The sequence below is a fragment of the Delphinus delphis genome, chromosome 16, assembly GCF_949987515.2.
Source record: "Delphinus delphis chromosome 16, mDelDel1.2, whole genome shotgun sequence".
Taxonomy (NCBI): domain Eukaryota; kingdom Metazoa; phylum Chordata; class Mammalia; order Artiodactyla; family Delphinidae; genus Delphinus; species Delphinus delphis.
The window spans coordinates 19,940,376-19,960,986 of record NC_082698.1 but is presented as its reverse complement, the minus strand read 5'-3'; the positions used below and the strand labels follow the sequence as shown (position 1 = coordinate 19,960,986).

General features: G+C 46.5%; 1 protein-coding gene across 4 annotated transcripts in view; it reads right to left on the bottom strand.

Annotated features, from left to right (window-relative positions):
- Positions 1–20,611, bottom strand: part of XPNPEP1 (X-prolyl aminopeptidase 1) — a 54,611-nt gene that overhangs the window by 18,911 nt on the left and 15,089 nt on the right. For all 4 annotated transcript variants that reach the window (XM_060034097.1, XM_060034101.1, XM_060034099.1 and 1 more), the window contains 6 exons: positions 11,036–11,099; positions 9,737–9,841; positions 6,220–6,312; positions 5,823–5,966; positions 3,490–3,585; positions 1,270–1,351 (listed from right to left, as the gene is read on the bottom strand). In XM_060034097.1, the coding sequence (XP_059890080.1) occupies positions 1,270–1,351; positions 3,490–3,585; positions 5,823–5,966; positions 6,220–6,312; positions 9,737–9,841; positions 11,036–11,099 (584 nt within the window). The remainder of the gene's footprint in view (positions 1–1,269; positions 1,352–3,489; positions 3,586–5,822; positions 5,967–6,219; positions 6,313–9,736; positions 9,842–11,035; positions 11,100–20,611) is intronic.

The following is a 20,611-nucleotide window of genomic DNA, read 5'->3' as shown; positions in this document are numbered from 1 at the left end:
CCAGCTTTTACTGTAGCCTGGCCCAGTCGCTGCCCAGGTACAGGTCACTACCGTCTCTCACTTGGATCAGTACCACAGCCTCCTAACTGGTCTCCCTGCCTCCAGTCTTCCCTATCCACCCTATTTTTCGCAGCAATCATAATTCACCCCGTAATTTCACTCCAGTCATAACATTCTTTATGATTTACAAGCCTGACCATGTAGTTCCGTGTGAAAAACTCATTCGGTAGCTCCACAGCATCCTCAGGACAAAAGCCCCAAGCTCCTGAACCTGGCTCACAAGGCCTTGCTTATGGGGGCCCTGCCCACCTGCCGGCTTCCCACTCCAGGTTCCAACCACACTGGACCACTCTGGGTCCTCCACGCATACTGTGCTCTCTCCTGCCCAGAGCCTCTGAAAATGCTGCTTCCCCTGCTTAGATCACCGTTCCTCTTCCTCCTCGCCCCCTACTCACCTAGCTAACCCACACGTACCCTTAATCTCTGACTCAACATTACTTTCCCCAAGAGCCTCCTCTGACCAGGTCAGGCCCCTCCAATAACACCCGTACCCACTCCAATGACAAGTTAGTGCCCACTATGTGCCCAAATGCCCTCAGGTAACCTCTCATCTCTGCAACTCTAACCCAGGACCCTGTCTGTCTCATTCACCCCAACATCTAACAGAGACCCCAGCACATAACAGGCACTCAATAAATATGTTGTCTGAATGCAGAAAGCCATCCAAATAAGAAGAGCAATGGCAGGTTGGCCACAAGCAGCAGTTTAAAAAATAAACTGACAAGGCACAGCTCAGGGGGTTTTTCTGTGTCACTTCTGACCTTCCAAAATGACTGGGTCTATTTGCATCGTGGACCCAGGATTGTATAACAGAGCCCACATTCCCCTTGGCATTGGCTGCTAGGAAACCTGGAATCAAATGTATGGCCTGAACAAGACTTTGCAGCAGGAATTTTGTGAACTAACCTCACTCTCTCCAGTTTTGTTCTGATGTCCTTGACCACCTATTTTTTTTATCTCCTAGTACTACAGAGACTTTCAGAGATTTCAAATCATTTTCAGGATTAAAAGAGAGGCAGGATATAAATAATTATCTACTGTTAAGGAAGACAAGAAGGGGAAGGAAGAGAGGCAGGAAAGGGAAAGGGCAGGAGAAAAGCAGCATTCTAGCACAGGTCAGGCCGAGGCTGGTGGGCCCGGGCCAGAAGGGGGCGACTGGGGCTCCGAGGAGCGTGGGGAAGGACTTTCAGGTGCGGGGCCAACACTCACATGATGGTCTCTAGTCCTATGATTGCATAGGAGAAAAATACTGGATTGTGCTCCACATCTGATCCTCGGAGATTGAACAGCCCTGGAAAAAAAAAAAAGTTCCTGTCACCTGCCTGAGTGAGAGTTTAAGGGGTAGGTTGTAGAGCAAGGGAAGAGCTTCCACTCGCTAGGGAAGGACTGGGCGGCATCTCTCAGAGAAGCTGGGAGCCTCACTTCCTGGTCCCACCTCTGAGCTGCAGTTGCTCATATCCGCCAAATGATGGCACCAGAACTGTTTCTTACGCTACCGCATCACCATCCCAAGAAGGGGATGGAAGAGTTATTAGTCAGAAAACCCAACAAATGCCCTCCAGACAAGAGTTGAAATGGTCCACCTGGCGGTGACCTGCCAGGCCTAGCAGGCCTGACGTGCCACAGAAAAACGCTCCGGCACTCCCAAATACAGGGGACGGAGCCAAGCACTCGCTCCCTTCTGAGGGGAACGACCTAGAGTAGAAAAACTGAGACCCACCCATGAGGGAGGCCAGATGAGGCCCTCTGTGCGAGGGTCAAGAGCCCCAGGAAGGCGGGGCTTCCCGGCAGAGGAACAAAAGCAGTGAGTCAGCAGGGCTCCAGCCCACGAATGAAACCCGAGCCTGCGGCCCACCCGGAACCACGGCTGGGTGGAGGACCTGCCTTGGCCAGTGTCAGGGGGTCTAGTGAGGTCACTGCGTGTTGGAGAAACTTAGAGGGACCAGCAGAGAGCACAGCTCCCGTCCGAGGACTTCCAGCTGCCTAATGCTTGCTCTCCTGAGGATCAGAGTGCAGAGAAGACCCTGGCGTAAAAAGCACTGCCTCTATTTTAACATCATGGCCTCGCAAAGTAAAGCAATGAGGCAACATGTTTTACCTATCAGACCAAACTAGCACTCTTTTTAAATGACAGCACCTGGGGCTGGCAAGGGTGTGGCGAGAGGGGTGTATTCACACACGCCTGTGCAACCTTTCCGGCAGGTACATGGCAAAATGGTCAAAGCCCTGCCATGCACACCCCCTCTAATCCATAACACCACCTCTAAAGCCAACCAGAAGTTGGAAGAAAATTACCAGAAACTAAGACATGGATTGTGATGCACCAGGACTCTGATGGATGTTAACAAAAGCACGAGAACATTGGAAATTACTCAAAGGGCGTATGTAGGGGAATGGTTAAGTAAATTATGATACAACCATATGATGAGACATTTAATATTCACTTAAAATTATGCTTATGTATGCTTAGAGTATCCCGATACACTGGAAAAAATCTAGCTACAAAATTACAAATGTGCAGAATGTTAACTGTGATTTTCTGTGTGTAAGGAAATTATAGGTGATTTTTTTTCTTCTTTCTACTTCCTCTGCGCTTTCCAGGTTTTCCGCAATGGAAATGTGTGTCTTTTTAATAATAAAGGAGAGAAATTAGCTTTATATGTTATTTTCTCCGACGTTAAAGTTATTTAGTTAATTAGGGATATAAATCACTGACACTCTTGACAAAGTTTGGAACTGGGAATTAGAGAGCTAGGATACTGTGCAGTAAACTTTCTTTCTCTAGTGAGAAAAATCAAAGAATAAGGCAGTGCCTTGTCTCAGGTACCCTGGGTCAAATCCAGTCAGAAAATAGCAGACATATTAAGAAGATTCCTTCAGGTTCTAGAAGGCACTGAACAATTCCATGGGGATAGTTTAAGGTCTAAAGATTAAAAAACTGCTATTGTACCAAAAGGCTTGTTGAAGAACTTTCAGTTCCTGAGTTTTCTGAAGTAGAAATATTTCTAGAACATCCTCATTGTGAAGAACTTGGGGATATACAGGAAAAGGATAAAGAAAAAAATATCTCCTGTGATCTTACTTCTATACCCATAGAGACACACGAATGTTGACAGGCACCAAAAGTTTGTTGGAAATGTCCCTCCTTAGAGATGTGAAGTCCTGAGTAGACTGGCCAGAGAGGGACATCATCACAGATTTAACATCAGCCCCTGGCTGTAATACAGCTCCAGACCAAGCTACATTCCCCTCCCCGACTCCCTATAATTACTTCTCCATCCTACTCGGCATATCATATACCCCACTGGTGACAGTCTTTTGCTTATTCCCTGGCCACTCAGAAAGCTGAATTGCATGAACACACAGATTCCCAGAGAACCAATGCAGAGACTGGGTAACACACCCCAACAGTGAAACCAGAGCACTCACATGCAATCTCATCCAGGGCAGTGACCACAAACCACACGACGTTCCTCTCGGCCATTTTCAACCGAAGATCTACAACTTTGTCCTTCCAGGAGATGCCTGCAAGAAACAAACATACTTGCGACTCCAGCCCTGGTCTGGTCCCAGGGACCTGCGGAAGCCAAGTGAAAGAACCCATTCCAAACATTTTTAACCAGCACCATATCCCAGGGAGCATGTTATCTGAGCAGACAGGAGGCCCAGATTCAAGCCCCATACATGAGAAGTGACTCTAAGCTAGTTGACTGTCAAGAGCCCCGACTACCTCAAAGAAAAAGTAATTCATTTGTTCATCCAACAAATGTCTATGAAGCATCTACACTTCCCAGGCATAGATATCTGCAGGTACCATGCTGGTCACTGTGGTTACAGCTCTGAGCTACATGCAGTCCTTGAGCTCATGGGGCTTAAAATCTAGAAGGGAAGACAGACAATTAAACCAGCAATTAGTGGGACTTCCCTGGTGGCACAGTGGTTAAGAATCCACCTGCCAATGCAGGGGACATGGGTTCGATCCCTGGTCTGGGAGGATGCCACATGCCTTGGAGCAACTAAGCCCACAAGCCACAACTACTGAGCCCGTGTGCCACAACTAATGAAGCCTGCACACCTAGACCCCGTGCTCTGCAACAAGAGAAGCCACCGCAATGAGAAGCCTGCACACCACAATGAAGAGTAGCCCCCGCTTGCCACAACTAGAGAAAGCCTGCACAAGGCAACGAAGACCCAACACAGCCAAAAATAAAATAAATAATTTTTTTTGAAAAACACCAAAAAACCAGCAATTAGTTACACTTCTGTACAGGGAGCTTTGATTACACACTACCCAGCAGAGAGAACTCACCGAGTCTTAGAGGTCAGGGGAATATCACCTACCACTTTACATTCCTGGAGATACGAGACTTGCCCTTCAGTGCTAAGACCGAGGAATTCTCTACAGTCTGACTCAGTGTGACAACCACTTCCAAATCACACTTGCACTGTCAGACACAGCCACGGCCTCCCTGCTCTCCCCAGGATGAAACTGCGGTCCTAGAGGAGCTCACCCCATCACTACCACCACCACCACCACCCAGCATGAAACAGCACATGTAACGCAGGGCGCAGCCACCTGTGAACACAGCAGGCATCTGTCTTATTCGCCCAGCACCTAGCAGTGTCCTGTACCCAGCAGGCACTCATGTGTCTGCTGAACAGAAGTTTTACCAGCCACACCTGCTCTCCCCCCTTCTATAAGCAATAGGTCAGAGCCTCTGCTTCAGTTGAACAAAACTCAAAACACGCTGATGGAAAATGCTGAGCTGACCCTGGGCCACTCACTGGACCCATCCCCCTAATCTGTAATACCCTCAGGTGAGGGTGTCACAAGGAAAGCAAGCTGGGGGCTGTCCCCACAACTAAACGCTGCTTTGAAGACCAGCTCGGGAATGCTGTTTAAAACTTGACTGAGAGTCTGGGCTGTAATGCTTTCTTCCCAGGACCCCTCTGGGCAATGTGCCTACATTCCAGACATCCCCCATCCACCTCTCCTCTGCCGTTTCTACAGCAAGTCTCCCTCCCCTGCAGCCCCACCTCCCAGGCCTTTCCCTCTGCGCTCCTCACTCTTCCATAAATCACACTTTCGTCTCCCACAAAACGTTCACAGAACTTGCTCCTCACTCACCACTATCACACAAGCCAAAGAAACCCACCCACACCCCAAAGCTACTAAAGCAGAGGACAGACAGAAGGAGGGCGCCTGGGAAGGTAAACATACAAATGCTGACAGAAGAAAAGGAAATGGAATCTAGAAACCTCTAGGCTCACTATAGTCCAATAAAAATTAATTTAAAAAACAAAACAAAACAAAAGACAATCTGCTAAGGCTGGGGTGTGTATACAACCCAATCAGCTGTTGACACTGATTGTGGATTAATAAATATAAGAAGGAAAAAAATTTAAATAAAGAAATAAACCTCTCAAGGTGACTAAATCAAAACAAGAAAAGAAACCTGTAGTCTGTTTCCAATATTAGACACTTTAGAGGGGCAGTTAGCAACTGAATGGTAAAAAAGCCATCTCAGCAGCACCCACAGGTCTGCCCAGAGGAGCTTTGCAAGAATAAACTGTGCCAAAGTAGGTGGCAAGTAGGTGGCAACTGTGGAAACAAACTGAACTCCTGCTGCATCAAATGCCCCATGTGCCAGGGCGGGGCAAAATCCTCCAGTCAGCTCAAGCTCGACCTGGATTCAGACGACTTTCGTTGAGGTGAAGGGGCCGATGGTCGGGGGCCTTCTGGGCACAGCCGTGGTTCTGACCTGTGTAATCCAGGCCCAGTGTGATGAGGGGCTTGCACGGACGCTCAGGCCGGTCTGTCCAGATCTTGTCCACAAGGTTCTCCTTGACAGGAATGAGGTGGTGGCCAGCACTTCTCAGAACCTTGGCCATCTTCTTCCAGTAATCTGAGGAGAAACACACGTGGTCTAGCTATGAACTGAACACCCTTTACAGGCAGCAGGGCTTTGAGAGCCTGGCACCTTCTGAAAGGCTATCCCGTGGCCCTGTGCTAACTCTTCTCCTCACCTTGACCTTTGTTGTGACATCAAATCATGCTGAGCCCCAAAATGTTCCACAACCCACAAGCAAACAGGGAGGATGGAGAGGCCTCTAGAACTCACTTCCTCACCCAAGATGAAAGGGCCTATGCTTACTCACCTGTAGGAATGATCAGTGGGTCCACACCAACCCTGGATCCTTCAGGAAGTACGCTCACCAGCCAGTCTTCCTGAGTTGGTGTGTCCTTCAGACCTACAGAGGGAAGAACTGATGAGAAACTATTCCCAGGGGACCCGAGCTCATTGTCCTATCCAGAAGGAGGAAATTCACCAACATCATGATAGCAGGGTCTTTATTAAGCACCTTCTTCAAAGAGAATTGACAGCACTTGGAAAATCTGAACTTCCCTTAATCCTGGAAGGCTATGAAAAGCGTAAGATGCTATAAAAGGAAAACATAAAGTAAGATGGTATATAAGGAATGGGTAAGGCAGAAGAAAAAAGGAAACAGGATTTTCATTAGACCCCTGGTAAAAAGGCATCCCAGGAATCGCTGCAATACAGGTACATGGTGTCATCGTGAAGATCCTCTTGTATCAGCCTTCGGTCACTTTACCACTACTGGTGATGAGAGGGTGGGTGGTGATATGGTGAAGGCTAGAGCTGGAAGCCTCCCTTACATCGCACACCAGGTAAGGGGAACACACACCACAGTGCCCTCCCCATATCTGTAGGGCAGCATTGCAGAGTGAAGGCCCCCGCCAGACAACCAGGCCTGACTGGCAGCAGAGAAACGTATCCAAAGACTGTAAGAGGGACACAGAGGAACCCAACATCGTGTCTTTAACTGGCTCCCTGGGCTTCCCAACTACCAAGAGCAAACAGTCACAGGACACCAAATAAGCTTCAAAAAAGGAACTAAAGCTATTTTTATATCCCCGTTTTTCTTTAATTCGACCCAGTATCTTGTATGTTTCAGATGTATACTTTTTTCATCAAATTTTTGCTAAACAACTAACATTTTGAGAAAATATTAAGAGCAAGAGTTCACATATTCTGAAATAGTACTGTTTTACCATTCTCCCTAGCGAGTACTGATAACCACATAACCACAGAAGGGAAGTTCAAAGGTTTGTAAAGAAATGAGCTCATGGGACTTCCCTGGTGGTCCAGTGGTTAAGAATCCGCCTTCCAACGCAGGGGACGTGGGTTCGATCCCTGGTCGGGGAACTAAGATCCCACGTGCCTCAACCACCAAGCCAACTAAGCCCAAGCGCCACAACCACCAAGCCCACATGCCTCAACTAGAGAAACTGTGTGCCACAAACTACAGAGCCCACATGCTTTGGAGCCTGAGCGGCACAACTAGAGAAGCCCGCACGCCACAACAAAGAGCCCGCATGCCGCAACTAAGACCCCGCGTGCTGCAACTAAGACCCAATGCAGCCAAAAAAAGCAAACAAATAAATAAATATTAAAAAAAAAAAAGAAATGAGCTCATGAATCTGTTCTAAAAAACTGCCTAGAAGCTGGCACTGAGTTGTTATTTTGTTATTTGATTCTTTCCTATTTTTTTCAAACCGCTAAACAAGCCACTTACTAACAAAGTTTCTTTAATGCCCCTAGTATAACTTTCACAGGATGAAGTCATATCATCTCCTAGAAGACAGATGTTTGGCAAAACCCCAGGGATGAACCACTCCCCAACTACACCCACCAGAATCTCCCTACACAGGAGAGACAGTGAGGAGGTGGGCTTAGGGCAGAAACTAGAGAGGGGCTTGGAAGGGAGAAGGACTCACCCGCTGGGGCTGTTTTAGAGGACAGGCAGACAGTATTCGCTCCTCTGACACTCTGACCCCCAAAGCGCTGACTTATCTAACAGCTGGAGTTTAGGCCCCAAAGAGAGATGACCACACCCCAGAGGCACACTGAATGATCCACTGGGGTACAAACAGAAAGTATTAGGACTTCCACTGGTAATTTTTCTTAAAAAATAAGATATAAATCTTTGCTTGTATTTGAAATACAGATGGACTGGGCGCATATACCATCAACAGAGGCATGTAATCAAAAAGTTTAAAGGTCTAGTGGCCTATCCATTTATAACAGCCCTACAACCCCAAGTGCCTGTGTGTGTGTGTGTGTGTGTGTGTGTGTGTGTGTGTGTGTGTGACAGAGAGAGAGAGAGAGAGAGAGAAGAGGGAGAACAACTGGGGCAACAACCACCTGTAGCTTTGATGTTTCTATATTTTTAAAAAGACTTTTGAGAAACGGAAATTTAAAATAAATCCACTGCCAGGATAAAAACGTTCCTAATTCCTCCTTCCCTAAGACAAACAACACTCATATATGTGGAGAGTGTGTGAAACACACACACACACACACACACACACACACTACCTCAGTAGGCTAACTGCTTGGATCTTGGAGTCAACTCAACTCAACTCAGTGTCAACAGCCCTCTGTTCCGTGAACCGTGAGTCTGGTAACAACCTGATTTCCTCATTACTTCCAACTACAAACAAGAAATACCAGGGATTTGGCCTCATCTTCTCTTCCTCACTCAGCCCTGGTAGCCCCTTTTCCCTCCTTCTATTGTCCAAGTTCAAAATTCAGAAGGCAGAGGCCTTTGTACAACCACTAAAATCATGTTTCAAAAGACTATTATAGTGACAAGGAAAAATACAGCATAAAATTAAATGAAAAACCAAGAGTACACACACACACACACACACACACACAATCATTATCCAATAAACACTGAGCTCTATGCTTCCCATATACTATTTCTTTAACCCTCACCATTTTATGTGGTACTTTCTATTACTATTCCACCTTACATATGAGGAAGCTGAAGCACGGAAGGTGAAGCAACTTGCCCAAGAAAGTTCCAGACCCATGCTCTTGCCCTATGGCTGAGCTGCCAGAAGCAAGTCAGGATCCTCAGAGGGAGAGCTTCCTAGCTTCAGTTGCCAATGGCCCCTTACCTTTATCTCACTTTGAATCGTGAGGCAGCAAAGAGCAATGGAAAGGCCCCAGTGCATGAATCAAACGCACAGCAAGCTATGTGAGCTGCAGCAAAGCAACTGTCCTCTCTGGCCCTCAGTTTCTCCTCACTGAAATGAGTATCCTGAACCAGGATCTTCCAAAATTAAACGCGTAATGGTATGTGTATATCAGCATGTCATTTTCTTGCTTTTCCTTGTGCCATGAACTGGACTGTGTCCCCTCAAAATTCATACGTTGAATGTAACTATATTTGGAGACAGGAGGTTTAGGAGGAAATTAAGGTTAAATGAAGTCATAAGGTAGAATTCTAATCCAGGAGGACTGGTGGCCTTCTAAGCAGAGGAACAGAGAGAGATAGCCATGTAAGGATACAGTGAGAAGGAGGCTGTCTGCACGCCAGGAAGAGAGCTCTCACCAGAACCTGACCACAATAGCACCCTGATTTCAGACCTCCAGCCACCAGAAATGAAAAAGTAAATTTCTGTTGTTTAAGCCACCCAGTCTGTGGTATTTTGTTTTGGTAGCCTGAGCAGACTAAGACACCTTGGATTCTAAAAGGGGCCCGTGGCCCCATAAAAGGGGTAAGATCCAGAAGCCCTGAGGAGCCCTAGGGTCCCCTGCCAGAGCTGGCCAACTGAAGTTGAGATGGCTGTGCCTCTACGCACCCATCTTCATGAGCGTCCAGTTGCTGTCCATCTGCTTGGCAGCCTGGAGGAAGTAGCGCCCATCAGTCCACATGGCCGCATGTTCTTCTGTGACGATGGCTGTGCCTACAGCAGGGGAGCAAGGAGATGAGAAAAGTTTCTGACCACCACCTAGAAGCTGCACAAAACGGCAGCAGGCAGGCAAGCACGGTGAGGGGCACCAGATCCCGTGTGGCCTCACCACCGCTCCGGTGGGGCCTCTGGTGGGGCAGCGGGGCCTTTAACTCCAAGAGAACCTCCAGGCAAGAGAAGATGATACCACTGAAAAACAGCTGTGGGCCAAGCTCCGAAAGAAACAGTCCTGAGTCAGCCTGGGTATTGGTCCCTGCACAGAAAGGACCCCACTTGTACAGCATGAGTCAAGGTCAGTAGAAAGAGGTCTGTGGACCTGTGGCCACAAGGGTCTCGTAATTAACAAGACAGCAGTGAATCTGCTCAGTGATCACAGCCATCTGCTCCACCAGACACCCTAAAGGAGGTGTTTCACCTTTCCCAAGAGAGACCACCTGGATGCTGTCAGTGTTCATTGTGATGCAGCAGTTGGTCACCAGCCAGGAGTTTATGCCTCCCACCTCTATCTGCCCTCAGTTCCCACAGGCCCAACAGAACTCAGGGCTTTCAGCAGAGGTGTCAGCCAAAACCAATTCTAAAGTGCCTTTTACATCAACGGAAGCAGTGCGCTAACTGCGAGGAGAGGGGTTTGCACCGAGTCTAGCAGCTTTGAAGGATGGGAGTCTGAAGGGGGGAACCCATCCTAAATCTCAAGGGCACAACAGCTTTGGGAAAGTTAGGGCAGGGCAACAATGTAGCTCAACATTCATCTTTGTTATTTAAGCTGAAACTGAAAACAGAGAAACCAAAAGTGAAGCGCTTAGACAATTACACAGGACCAATAGGCTAAGGAGGGGGTTTTAAGGGATGCTATTAGTGTCCCACTTTTTATTTTTAGTGCTAGTTACACGGGGTATTCAGGTTAATTGATACACTTTTCTGTATGTATGTTACAGTTAATAAAAAGTTCAAAAATATTTTTTAAGTAACATTTTTTAAGATTTGAAAAGCAAAGGCATAGAGAAAAGAGACACTAAAATGTAAGCTTAGGAGCTGGGGATGCTGGGACCACATCCCCTCTGCAGAGGCTCAATGGGGACGTCTGGTTTGCCTTTTTTTTGGTTCTGTATCACGGGCTGAAACCGGTTCTAGTTATTTTTGAGAGGCAAACAAAAGTACCAAAAGAACAAAGAGAATTTAGAAACTCACCTGCAGAGCCATCAAATCCAGAGACAAAGGCCCGCCGACAGTCACAGGGAGCAATGTACTCACTCTGGAAAACAAAAAGGACAAGGAATTGGACCTTGATCAGTCACATGCGACTCCTGCTCAGCCCAGCAGGGCTGCAAAGCTGGCAAAAGCTGGGCACCTGCCTTCAAGGAACTGCCAATCTAGCTGAAAAGGCAAGCTGAACATTTTTTTTTTAATTAGTGCACACTACAGAAGACCCTAATTAATTACGGGCTAAAGGGCTGTTCCCTTTAACCTCAATTTTTTCATCTGGAGAACAAAGCAAGTCAAGAGAAACAGATCAAAACTGCTCTTTCCTCACTGAGATCTTACTCAAAAAACAAACCAATAGCCTTCTCCCTTCCCTGCCACTGACATTTAGGCATCTGTTATTTTTCTCAAAAGCCCAAATTTCTGTTTTATGTGCCAATAATTCTCTAACTTAAGTCTCTTTAGATATCAGCTTATTTCTGAACTTCCTGTTTGTATCCTCCATCCAAGGCAGTGTCACCAATCTCTCCCACGCAGACCCTGTCCCTTCCTGTTAGGGAACAAAGGGAAATGCTTCCTCTAACCCAGGAGGCTTCAGCAAAATAAAACATCATGTTCAAATCCAGGTCCTTCCCAGCCGATAATCCCTTGCCTCTGAATGGAATGGGATTAGGGCTAAGAAGGTAAGAGGTTCCCATTCCTGGGGAAAGGGTACGAGGCCACATTGTGTAACTTCTGGTAATAGCCAGTGAGGCACAGAGAGTCAAGTAACTTGTCCAAAGTCACATAGCTAATAAGTAGCAGAGGCAGGACTTGAACCTGGGCGGTTTCAGAGCCTCAACTCTGAAGCCCTATGCCACGCTGCCCCCATAAAACACATCGCATCCCATCCTCAAAATAACTCTCCAGGATAAGACCAATAGCAAATGAGAAAACTGAGGTTCAAACACAGAATCTTTAAGTAACCAACACGTCAATAGCAGGGCCAGGATCTGGTCTACTCGAGACCAGAGCCACTGCTCCTTCTCCTGTTAGCAGGTTTTTCCTGAGCTAAAGGACTTGGCAGGGTTAAGAATGCTTAGGATAGAGAAGGGGGCTGCTGGCTGGACCCCAAAGCATTTTGGGACAGTCAACATGATGTAGGGGAAAACGGCTCCCAGGTTCTAGTCCTGCCGCGTGGATGAGAGCTGCCCCTTTCACCAAGGCAGCCACAATCGCAGCCTCAGACCAGTCACAAGACCATGACCCACAGAGGTGCTGGAAGGGTCAGCAGAAAGAATCATGATGGCAGGATGAAGGGGCTCTGAGAGCTCTGGGTCGCACCTGCCCTCTAGCAGGCCCAGCTATGTGGTCTGCAACGAGTCTCCTCACCTCTTTCAGCCTCAGTTCCTCATTTCTACAACGGGTCATTTCAGATTGCTGAATGCAATGGCAAGCAAATGTTTGATCCCGAAAACACAAGGGAACATTGACCAGACAGCACTAAGGACATAAAAGGAAGTGGCCTCTGGCATCATTTGTGAACTGCAGAGCCCTCCTTTGTTTACTGACCCAGGAATTAGTGAGTGCAAGACTGAAAAAAAAAAGTCCAAAATGGGAGAGTCTGTTCCTACCCTTCTCCTAGTTCTGTTGTGAGGAACAGTAAGTGAATGTTCAAAACAACTCACCAGAAACCTGGGAGTGCTGCGTATATGCAACAGAAGAGACGATATTAATCTCTTCCTCCTGAGGGGTGAAAAAGCAGCTAAGAGGCTGGGAAAACTCAGTTAACAAAAAAAACCTTGTGCTAAAACTCAGAGTACACAACAAGGAAAATACAGAGGGGGCACTCTGGACCAACAAGGAGGTCCGCCTGGCTGGGTGCTCTCCCACCCGACGCACAGTGAGGAGGCAGGTGAGGGGCTCGGCCTGGCTGGGCTCTGGCACACAGGGACACAGCTCTCGAGGAGTGCCCCACCCCTACCTGGGGAAGCCCGGGCGGAGGCTCACGTCCCCCCAGGGGTTACCTGGAGCTGCCTCTCAGCAAAGGCAGGAGAAGAGTTTCTCCAAAGGGAGAAGGAATTAACAGCAGGTGGATGTGTTTGGTTTGGGATCGAGATGAGGGTGGAGCAAGAATGTCTAGACATGACCTAAGTGGTCAACACGCCAGAAAGACATCACTGACCAAAGCTGTCACCTCCACACCAACAGGCTAAGCAGAGCCCAGACAAGCACTGGGCCCGGGCCTCCCACTCTTCCCCCAGCCATGAAGCTGGCAAAGCCCGGGAACATTCTCCCTAGAGAACAGCAAAAGGCCTAAAATAAGCCAAAGCCTTAGCATACTAGGAAAAAGCCGCAAAGAAACACAGCCGTTGGCTTTTTTCTCCAAAACTGTCCATTTATCTCCATCTCTAATATGTCCCTGTCCAAGCCTCCCTCATCTCTACCTGGACCACTGTCCCTACAATCCACTCTTCATACACACTCAGAGGGAGCTTTTCAAAATGTGTATGTGTCATGTTAGCATCCCGCTTAAAATCCTCCAATGACTTCCCATCACACTTAGGATAAAATCCAAACCCCAGGCCAGTCCCCAAGGCATAGCTTGGTCCGGCCCTGCTCTCCGCCCACAGTCCTCCCACTCACAGTGCTCCAGCCACACCGCCTGCTTTCTGCTCCTTGCGCTTGCCAATCTCATTCCTGCTTAAAGGCCTTTGCACATGCTTTCCTGTGCCTATAAAAGTCTCCCTCTGGTCAAGGTATGGCAGGCTCCTTCCCATCATTATATTTCAGGTCAGATGTCACCTCCCCAGAGAGGCTTGCCTAGACTATCCAGCTACAGTAGCCACTCAGCGTCTTCTACCTCTCTGTACATTTTTCTAGATGTTTCTCTTCTTAATGACTCTTTTACACTGTTATTGTCCTGCCCCCCAGAATGTAAGTCCCATGAGATCAGGGTGTTTGTCTGTCTTGTTTGTCACTGTCCCTGTACAGGGCACAGGTGACACACACTAGGCCCGCAACCAATACTTGCAGAATAAAGGAAGAGCAGGAGGAGAGATGAACCTTTCTCCGTAGTTAAGACCTTAGCCACCTCTTTGAAGACAGAGAAAGGGCTACAAGCCAAGAAATGCAGGTGCCCTCTAGAAACCGGAAAAGACAAGGAAATGGATTCTCCCCAGAGCCTCCAGAAGTCACTTTAGCCCTGCTGACCACTGCAGACTCCAGCCCTCCAGAACTGTAAGATAATAAATTTGTGTTGTTGTAAGCCACTAAGTTCGTCACAGCAGCAACAGGAAACTAATGCTTTATCCAACAGGAGAAAGGCCAGAAGAGATTACAACTGGGGTTTCAAACTCAAAAGCCCTAGGGTACAGGCAGGTAAACGAAATGAGTAAAGCAGGACAAGAGGCTGTCTCTTCTAGAGAGAGCAGTTCCCACTCAGCTCTGATTCCTGTCATGCTGGAATATGAACCACGTGTTGCCAACCTTCAGTATTTCAGGAAAAGCTAAATATATGTATGTTCATGAGAGATCACTCAATTTTTAAACGTTGGCACCTAATTCAAACAATTTAAATAACACACAGCCAAATAAAGCACATCAGTAAACCACAGAAAAAAAAAAAAGCCTCAGCCATGTCTCACAATCCAGCTCAAACATGCCCTCTTCCACAACACTTTCTGACCCAGCCGGCTTTCAGAGATCTCCCACACCTCTGGATTTTACCAAACCATCCACAATGGCATTCATCCATGCTCCCCACCTTGGGTGATGATAACAAATAATACTGGCTAAGCCTGACTACTTGCCAATAACTATCTTCATTTCCCCTAATTCTAACCCCAACAGCAGCTCTGGAAGGTAGCATCCTTCCCATTTACAGATTTAAAGAAAAAAAAGAAGAAGAAGAATCAGCAGCTCAGAGAAGTAAATTACTTACTTACCACCCCCCCCACCCCACCCGAACCAAGACACCACTGCTCTAAGTGGCAGAGCCGAGATCTGATCTCAGGTCTGACTTTCAAAAGCCCATGCCTTTGCCACACTGCCAAGCAACTGCCCCCCATTCACCTCTACCTTCATCAACCACATAACAGATGTCTCCTACATGCAGGAATCAAACCTATGTTCAAGCCTGGCTCCCCCACTTACTGGCTTTCTTGTCTCTTAAATGAAACCAAGTCAAGGTACGTGGGAAAAATGGATAGCTGCCCAAAGATTCACGCCCTTTCCTTACTGTAAAGTCACTGAAGAGCGGTTGGTTTCCCATCCAGGACTTCATTTCCCAGGCCCCCTTGCATCTAGGCAGGATCACATGACTAGTTCTCACCAACGGAAAGAGGGTGGGAAGTGATATCTGAGTCAGGGCAGTTAAAGATGGACGCACCCTCTCCATACTCCTTCCCTTCCTCCAGCTGGAATGGTGGCATCACATGATGGAAAGTGCCTGGATCCCTGAATCACTCTTCTTCCTAGTGGAAGAAAGTCACCCACCAACCAGGAACACCCACTCTGGACTGCTACATGAACAAGAAATAAGGCTCTGCAATACAGAGTCACTGAAACTTTGAGATGTGTTACCACAGCTAGTGTTACTCTAATTAATACGGTGAATAAAATCACTCCGGGATAAAAATCACTACCTCCACCCCAGGAGAAAGCCTATTTAAGAAATACAAACAGGAAGCCAGCTCCTGGAGGAATGGGAGTAGAATCAAAAAGAGTTTCGGAAAATCGGAGTCATGTCTTCCAGAAGGAGGAACCATAAACACAGCCAAAAGCTCAAGGTAGCAAAGCCACCCCCACAAGGATGGGATCTGTGGACTAAGCCGAGCCCAAAAGCAGACGAGGGGCCTCACAGAAGGGGAGGATGAAGAGTTCGGAATTCTCAAAGGTGGGGCCAGCGCAGTTCTGGCCCCAGCCAATGATTCCCCTGGTTTGGAGCCAGTCGTGCCCGCAAATCCCAACATTTGCCTTAGAAGGTACAAGAAAACACCCAGATTACAAGAGAGAATGGACACTTCTTCGCTGCAAAAGTCCCCCCGGGCCCAAACTCATTAATACTACAACCATTGTTCTGAGTTTAAAAGAAAAAAACCTTAGAGTCGAAAAGGACAGAGAGGAGCAGACCCCTGGAGTGCCAAGTCCTTGCACAATTACATATTCAGGGTGCGTGTTGTCTCCAACATGCAACAGTGTGTGGGTGTGTGTATTTGTGCTTTGGAAAGTACACAAAGGACAGATTCAAGACTCCTCTTCATTTCTCTAACACCCTCCCCCTCCCCAACCGTAGGAGAAATTCCATCAACACTGAATCTAGCCTGAAACGAAACAGGAACAAGAGCCCCAGAGCACAGCAGCCTCTCTATTACTGAGGAGGCTCCTGCGGCAGGTCACACACAAAGCCAGCACTTCCTGTCCGCACAGTCCTGGCAAGGACCCAGAGTCCCACTTAACAGTCATCCCAACGAGGGCCCTCCTCTCCACAGGACCTGAAACAAGGAACGTGGGGCTTCTCATTTCTTTCTTTGGATGGCAACACAAACCCTCTCAGCTTCCAAACTTCCCAGTTCCCTCGGTCATCTGCCTGCAAGGTCCTCGCTCAATCTATCTACCGCTTCTCCTCCAAATCCTTCCCTTCTTCTCTGCTCCTAAGACCAGCACCCAAGTCCAGGCCCTCTGTACCCCGACGCTGGGATCCTGCACTGGCCTCGGAACAGGCTTCTCAGTTCCCAGTGTCTCCCTTCTCCAATCCACACTGAACACTGCTCCCGTTGATTGATCGTGTCACTCTCTTATTCAAAGACCTTCAGTGGGTCCCTACTGTGTAACAGAAACCTAAACTCCTGACTCTGGTGGCTCCTGAGTGGCCTTGACCAGACCCTATTATTCTTTCTTCTTTAGGGTTATCATTATTCATGTTCTCCTACTTCCATGGATTTGCCCATGGTATTTCTTGCACCTCTCTACCTACAAGCACCCAAATTCTATCTGTTCACATCCCAATTTAAATGTATTTCCATCATGAAGCCTTCCTTGACCCTGCCAGCTTAAAATATTCCCTCTCACCTATGAGTTCAGTCCACACTTAAAATCTGTGCTTAGCATTAGAGTAGCCACCAGACACATGTAGCTACCAAGCACTTGAAATGTGGCTAATGTGACTGAGAAACTAAATGTCTGATTTTATTTCAACTAATTTAAATATAAATTTTAAAACTGATGCTCAAGGCTCAGATATTACAAAACTTTTTAAGTATGTTTAGAACAACTTTGGTATGTAAGGCCACTTTTTCAACTGTAAATTTTATGAAATCTAAATACAGATCAAATATTTCCAACAAACATTCCACATTCAAGTTGAGATGTTTTGTAATGAAATACATACCGGAATTGAAGACTCAGTATAAAAAAAGAAATGTAAACTATCTCACTAATGATTTTTTATACTGATGATGTGATGAAATGATAATATTTTGGACATACCGGGGTAAATAAAATGTATTATTAAAAATAATTTCACTGTTTCTTTTTACTTTTTTTTTACTATGGCTATTAGAATAGTTAAAACTACATATGTGCCTCATATACTTCTACTGGACAGTGCTGATTAAGTTCTTTCCTATGACATTTACTAGTCACATTTTGTGTTAGATTTGTGACTGGGGCTATCTACTCTTTAACCTCTTTAAGGGAATATTTTCCCTCATTCATTTCTATAATAGTAATAATAACAACAACAGAAATAGCAGCTAATATAATGAGACTTATTAGGTGACAGACATGCTTTAAGCATTTATATCTATTAACTCATTTGATCCTAACAACAGCCCTAAGAGATAGATATGTCACTGTCCCATTTTTGCTGGTGGGGAAACTGAGACGCAGAGTTTACCTGACACTTAGGAGTTTGAGGTAACTTACTTGAGGTCAAGCAGCTAGTTAAGTGGCAAATCTGCCACCTGAACCCAGACAGTTTCTAGAGCCCATACGCTTACCTGTATGCTAACTGCTTGCCTTTTACATTTGTCCCAATACTTAGCCCTGATATGGTAGTCAGGAAATATGTACCAGACAAGCAAAACACAACTTCCCCTGCCTTGTAAGGCAGATGGCTAAGCTACAGCAATAGAAATGATAACCAAAGATTATAAAAGAAAAATGGGGGGGGGGGGGGGGTAGTGGGGAGGGAAGTGAGAGAGAAGAGGACAGCAAGAGTACAAAAATATGTTTGTGAAGCCTAAACAAATAGACACTTCTGCAATAAAAGTGCCGCCAGCTCATATCAAGCAAGCTTAATTTTTTGTGTTTTCAGGATGTTGCTGGAAAACACATTTTTCCAGGATTAGAGCTTCAACTTCCTCATTTAGGGAGGAGCCATCCAATTCTGATATTCCAGATCCATTAGCAGGAGGTGAAACACTGAGGGAAAGCCTGGAACATCACTGGGGTTTGGCCAGAGTCTCTGCCATTCCCAAAGCTGAATAGGAAATTGCTTTGGGTCTATTAGGTCACACCTAATGTCAAAGACAGAATTTTAAAACATCAATCAGGGTATTAGACCAAAAACCAGCATTATGATACCAAAAAAAGTTGGCTCAGGAACAGCACCCAGGACCAAGAACATCAAGATAAACTTGGCTTGGCTACAAGAACGTCCCCTACCAGTAAACACAGATTTTATCCTAACTCCAGGCAAAAGAAAACTGAAACCTAAATACCAACACTACAAAGCTTCCAGCACACCCTTAACTGGAAACCTTCAAAGGTTACTGCAAGTAATACTCACAGGTCAAATCTTTCCATACGATGAGGCCTCACCTAGAGGTGAAGGTTCATAAATAAAGCAGAACTAGTAGGAGTTTGGCTGCTGCTCCACAACAGCCTGTGAGACCCTTTCAAAGGAGAGACCCAGTTTCGGAAAACAGTGTGCTAGTGCTATGAGGGTTAAGGTTATGTGTCAACTTGACTTGCTAAGGGATTCCCAGATAGCCAGCTGGTAAAACATTATTTCTCGGTGTGTCTGCGAGGTTGTTTCTGGAAAAGATTAACATTTGAATTGGTAGACCCAATAAAGATCGCCCTCACAGATACACATGGGCTGCATCCAATCAGCTGAAAGGCAGAGAATGAAAAACACCACTGCTGAATCCAGCAGAGAATCCATGTGACAGGAGGCCCAAGTCCAAAGGCTGAAGCCTGGGCCTGACAGGAGGCAAGGAAGAGCCCATCAGAGGCACCCAGGCAGGAGAAGAAAAAAGGAGCTCCTTGAGGACAAGGACAAGGTCTGCCCTTCTTAAATGGTGGGATGCCCAGTTCCTCTGCTACTTACACCTCCTCAGGCCCAAGCTATGTTGGCTACCCTACCTACTCATCCAGCCCTTAGTCAAGATGAAACTTTGGTTCCTATGAAGCTGGTGAATCTTGTTCATCTAGAGAACAGAGGTGAATGGAAGAATTCTGTTACCAAAGCCCCACCCTAAACCCCACCAGTCTCTCCTTACCTCCCCCCGTCTACAGTACAGGGCCACCTCGGCTTTCTCACGTGCCAACAGCCCCCTTCTGGCCTGATCTGCTGCTTCTCCTACACTTACACATTGTTCTCCCACCTCCCCCTTCACCCCTTCAACCACTTCTACTTGCCAAACCCTCATCTTCAGGGGCCTCTCCTCTTTACACCTCCGCTTCCTCTCACGTCTTCAAGGAGCAAGTTCAAACCCACTGTGGTACAAAAAGTGCTACTGAAGGTCAACAGACTAAGAAATTCCATGGAACAGAGTCCCTACCCCACTCCTGAGATGACTATGGAAATTCCATGGACATTTAAATCTGAAAAGTGCTGAATACTTCATCTGTTCCTTAGAGTTGTACAGTACACACTCATATATTAAAGGCCCTGAGGAATCCTACAGTTAAGAAACTGTTCAAATGGGCAAAGGACTTGAATAGACACTTCTCCAAAGAAGATACACAAATGGCCAACAAGCACATGAAAGGATGCTCAACATCACTAATCACCAGGGAAATATGAGTCAAAACCACGACATATTACCTCATATCCACTAGGACACCACCACCAAAAAAAAGAAATAACAAGTGCCGGCAAGGATGTAAAGAAATTGGAATTCTTGCACACTGTTGGGGTAAATGTAAAATGGCATGGCCACCATGGGCAACAGTATGGAGGTTCCTGAAAAAATTAAAAATAGAATTACTATAGGATCCAGCAATCCCACTTCAGGTATATATCCAAAAGAATTGAACAAGATCTCAAAGAGACATTTACAGATCCATGTTCAGTGCAGCATTATTCACAAGAGCCAAGAGGTGGAAGCAACCTGAATGTTCATACACAAATGAATAAAGAAAATGTAGTATGTGCATACAATGGATTATTATTTAGCCTTATAAAAGAGGAAATCCCGTCATAAGCTACAACATGGATGAACCTTGAGGACATTACACTAAGTGAAATTAAGCCAGTTACCAAAAGACAATACTGCATGATTCCACTTAGATGAGGCACCTAAGGTGGTCAAATTCTTAGAAAGTAGGATGGAAGTCGGCGGGGACAGGGAGAGG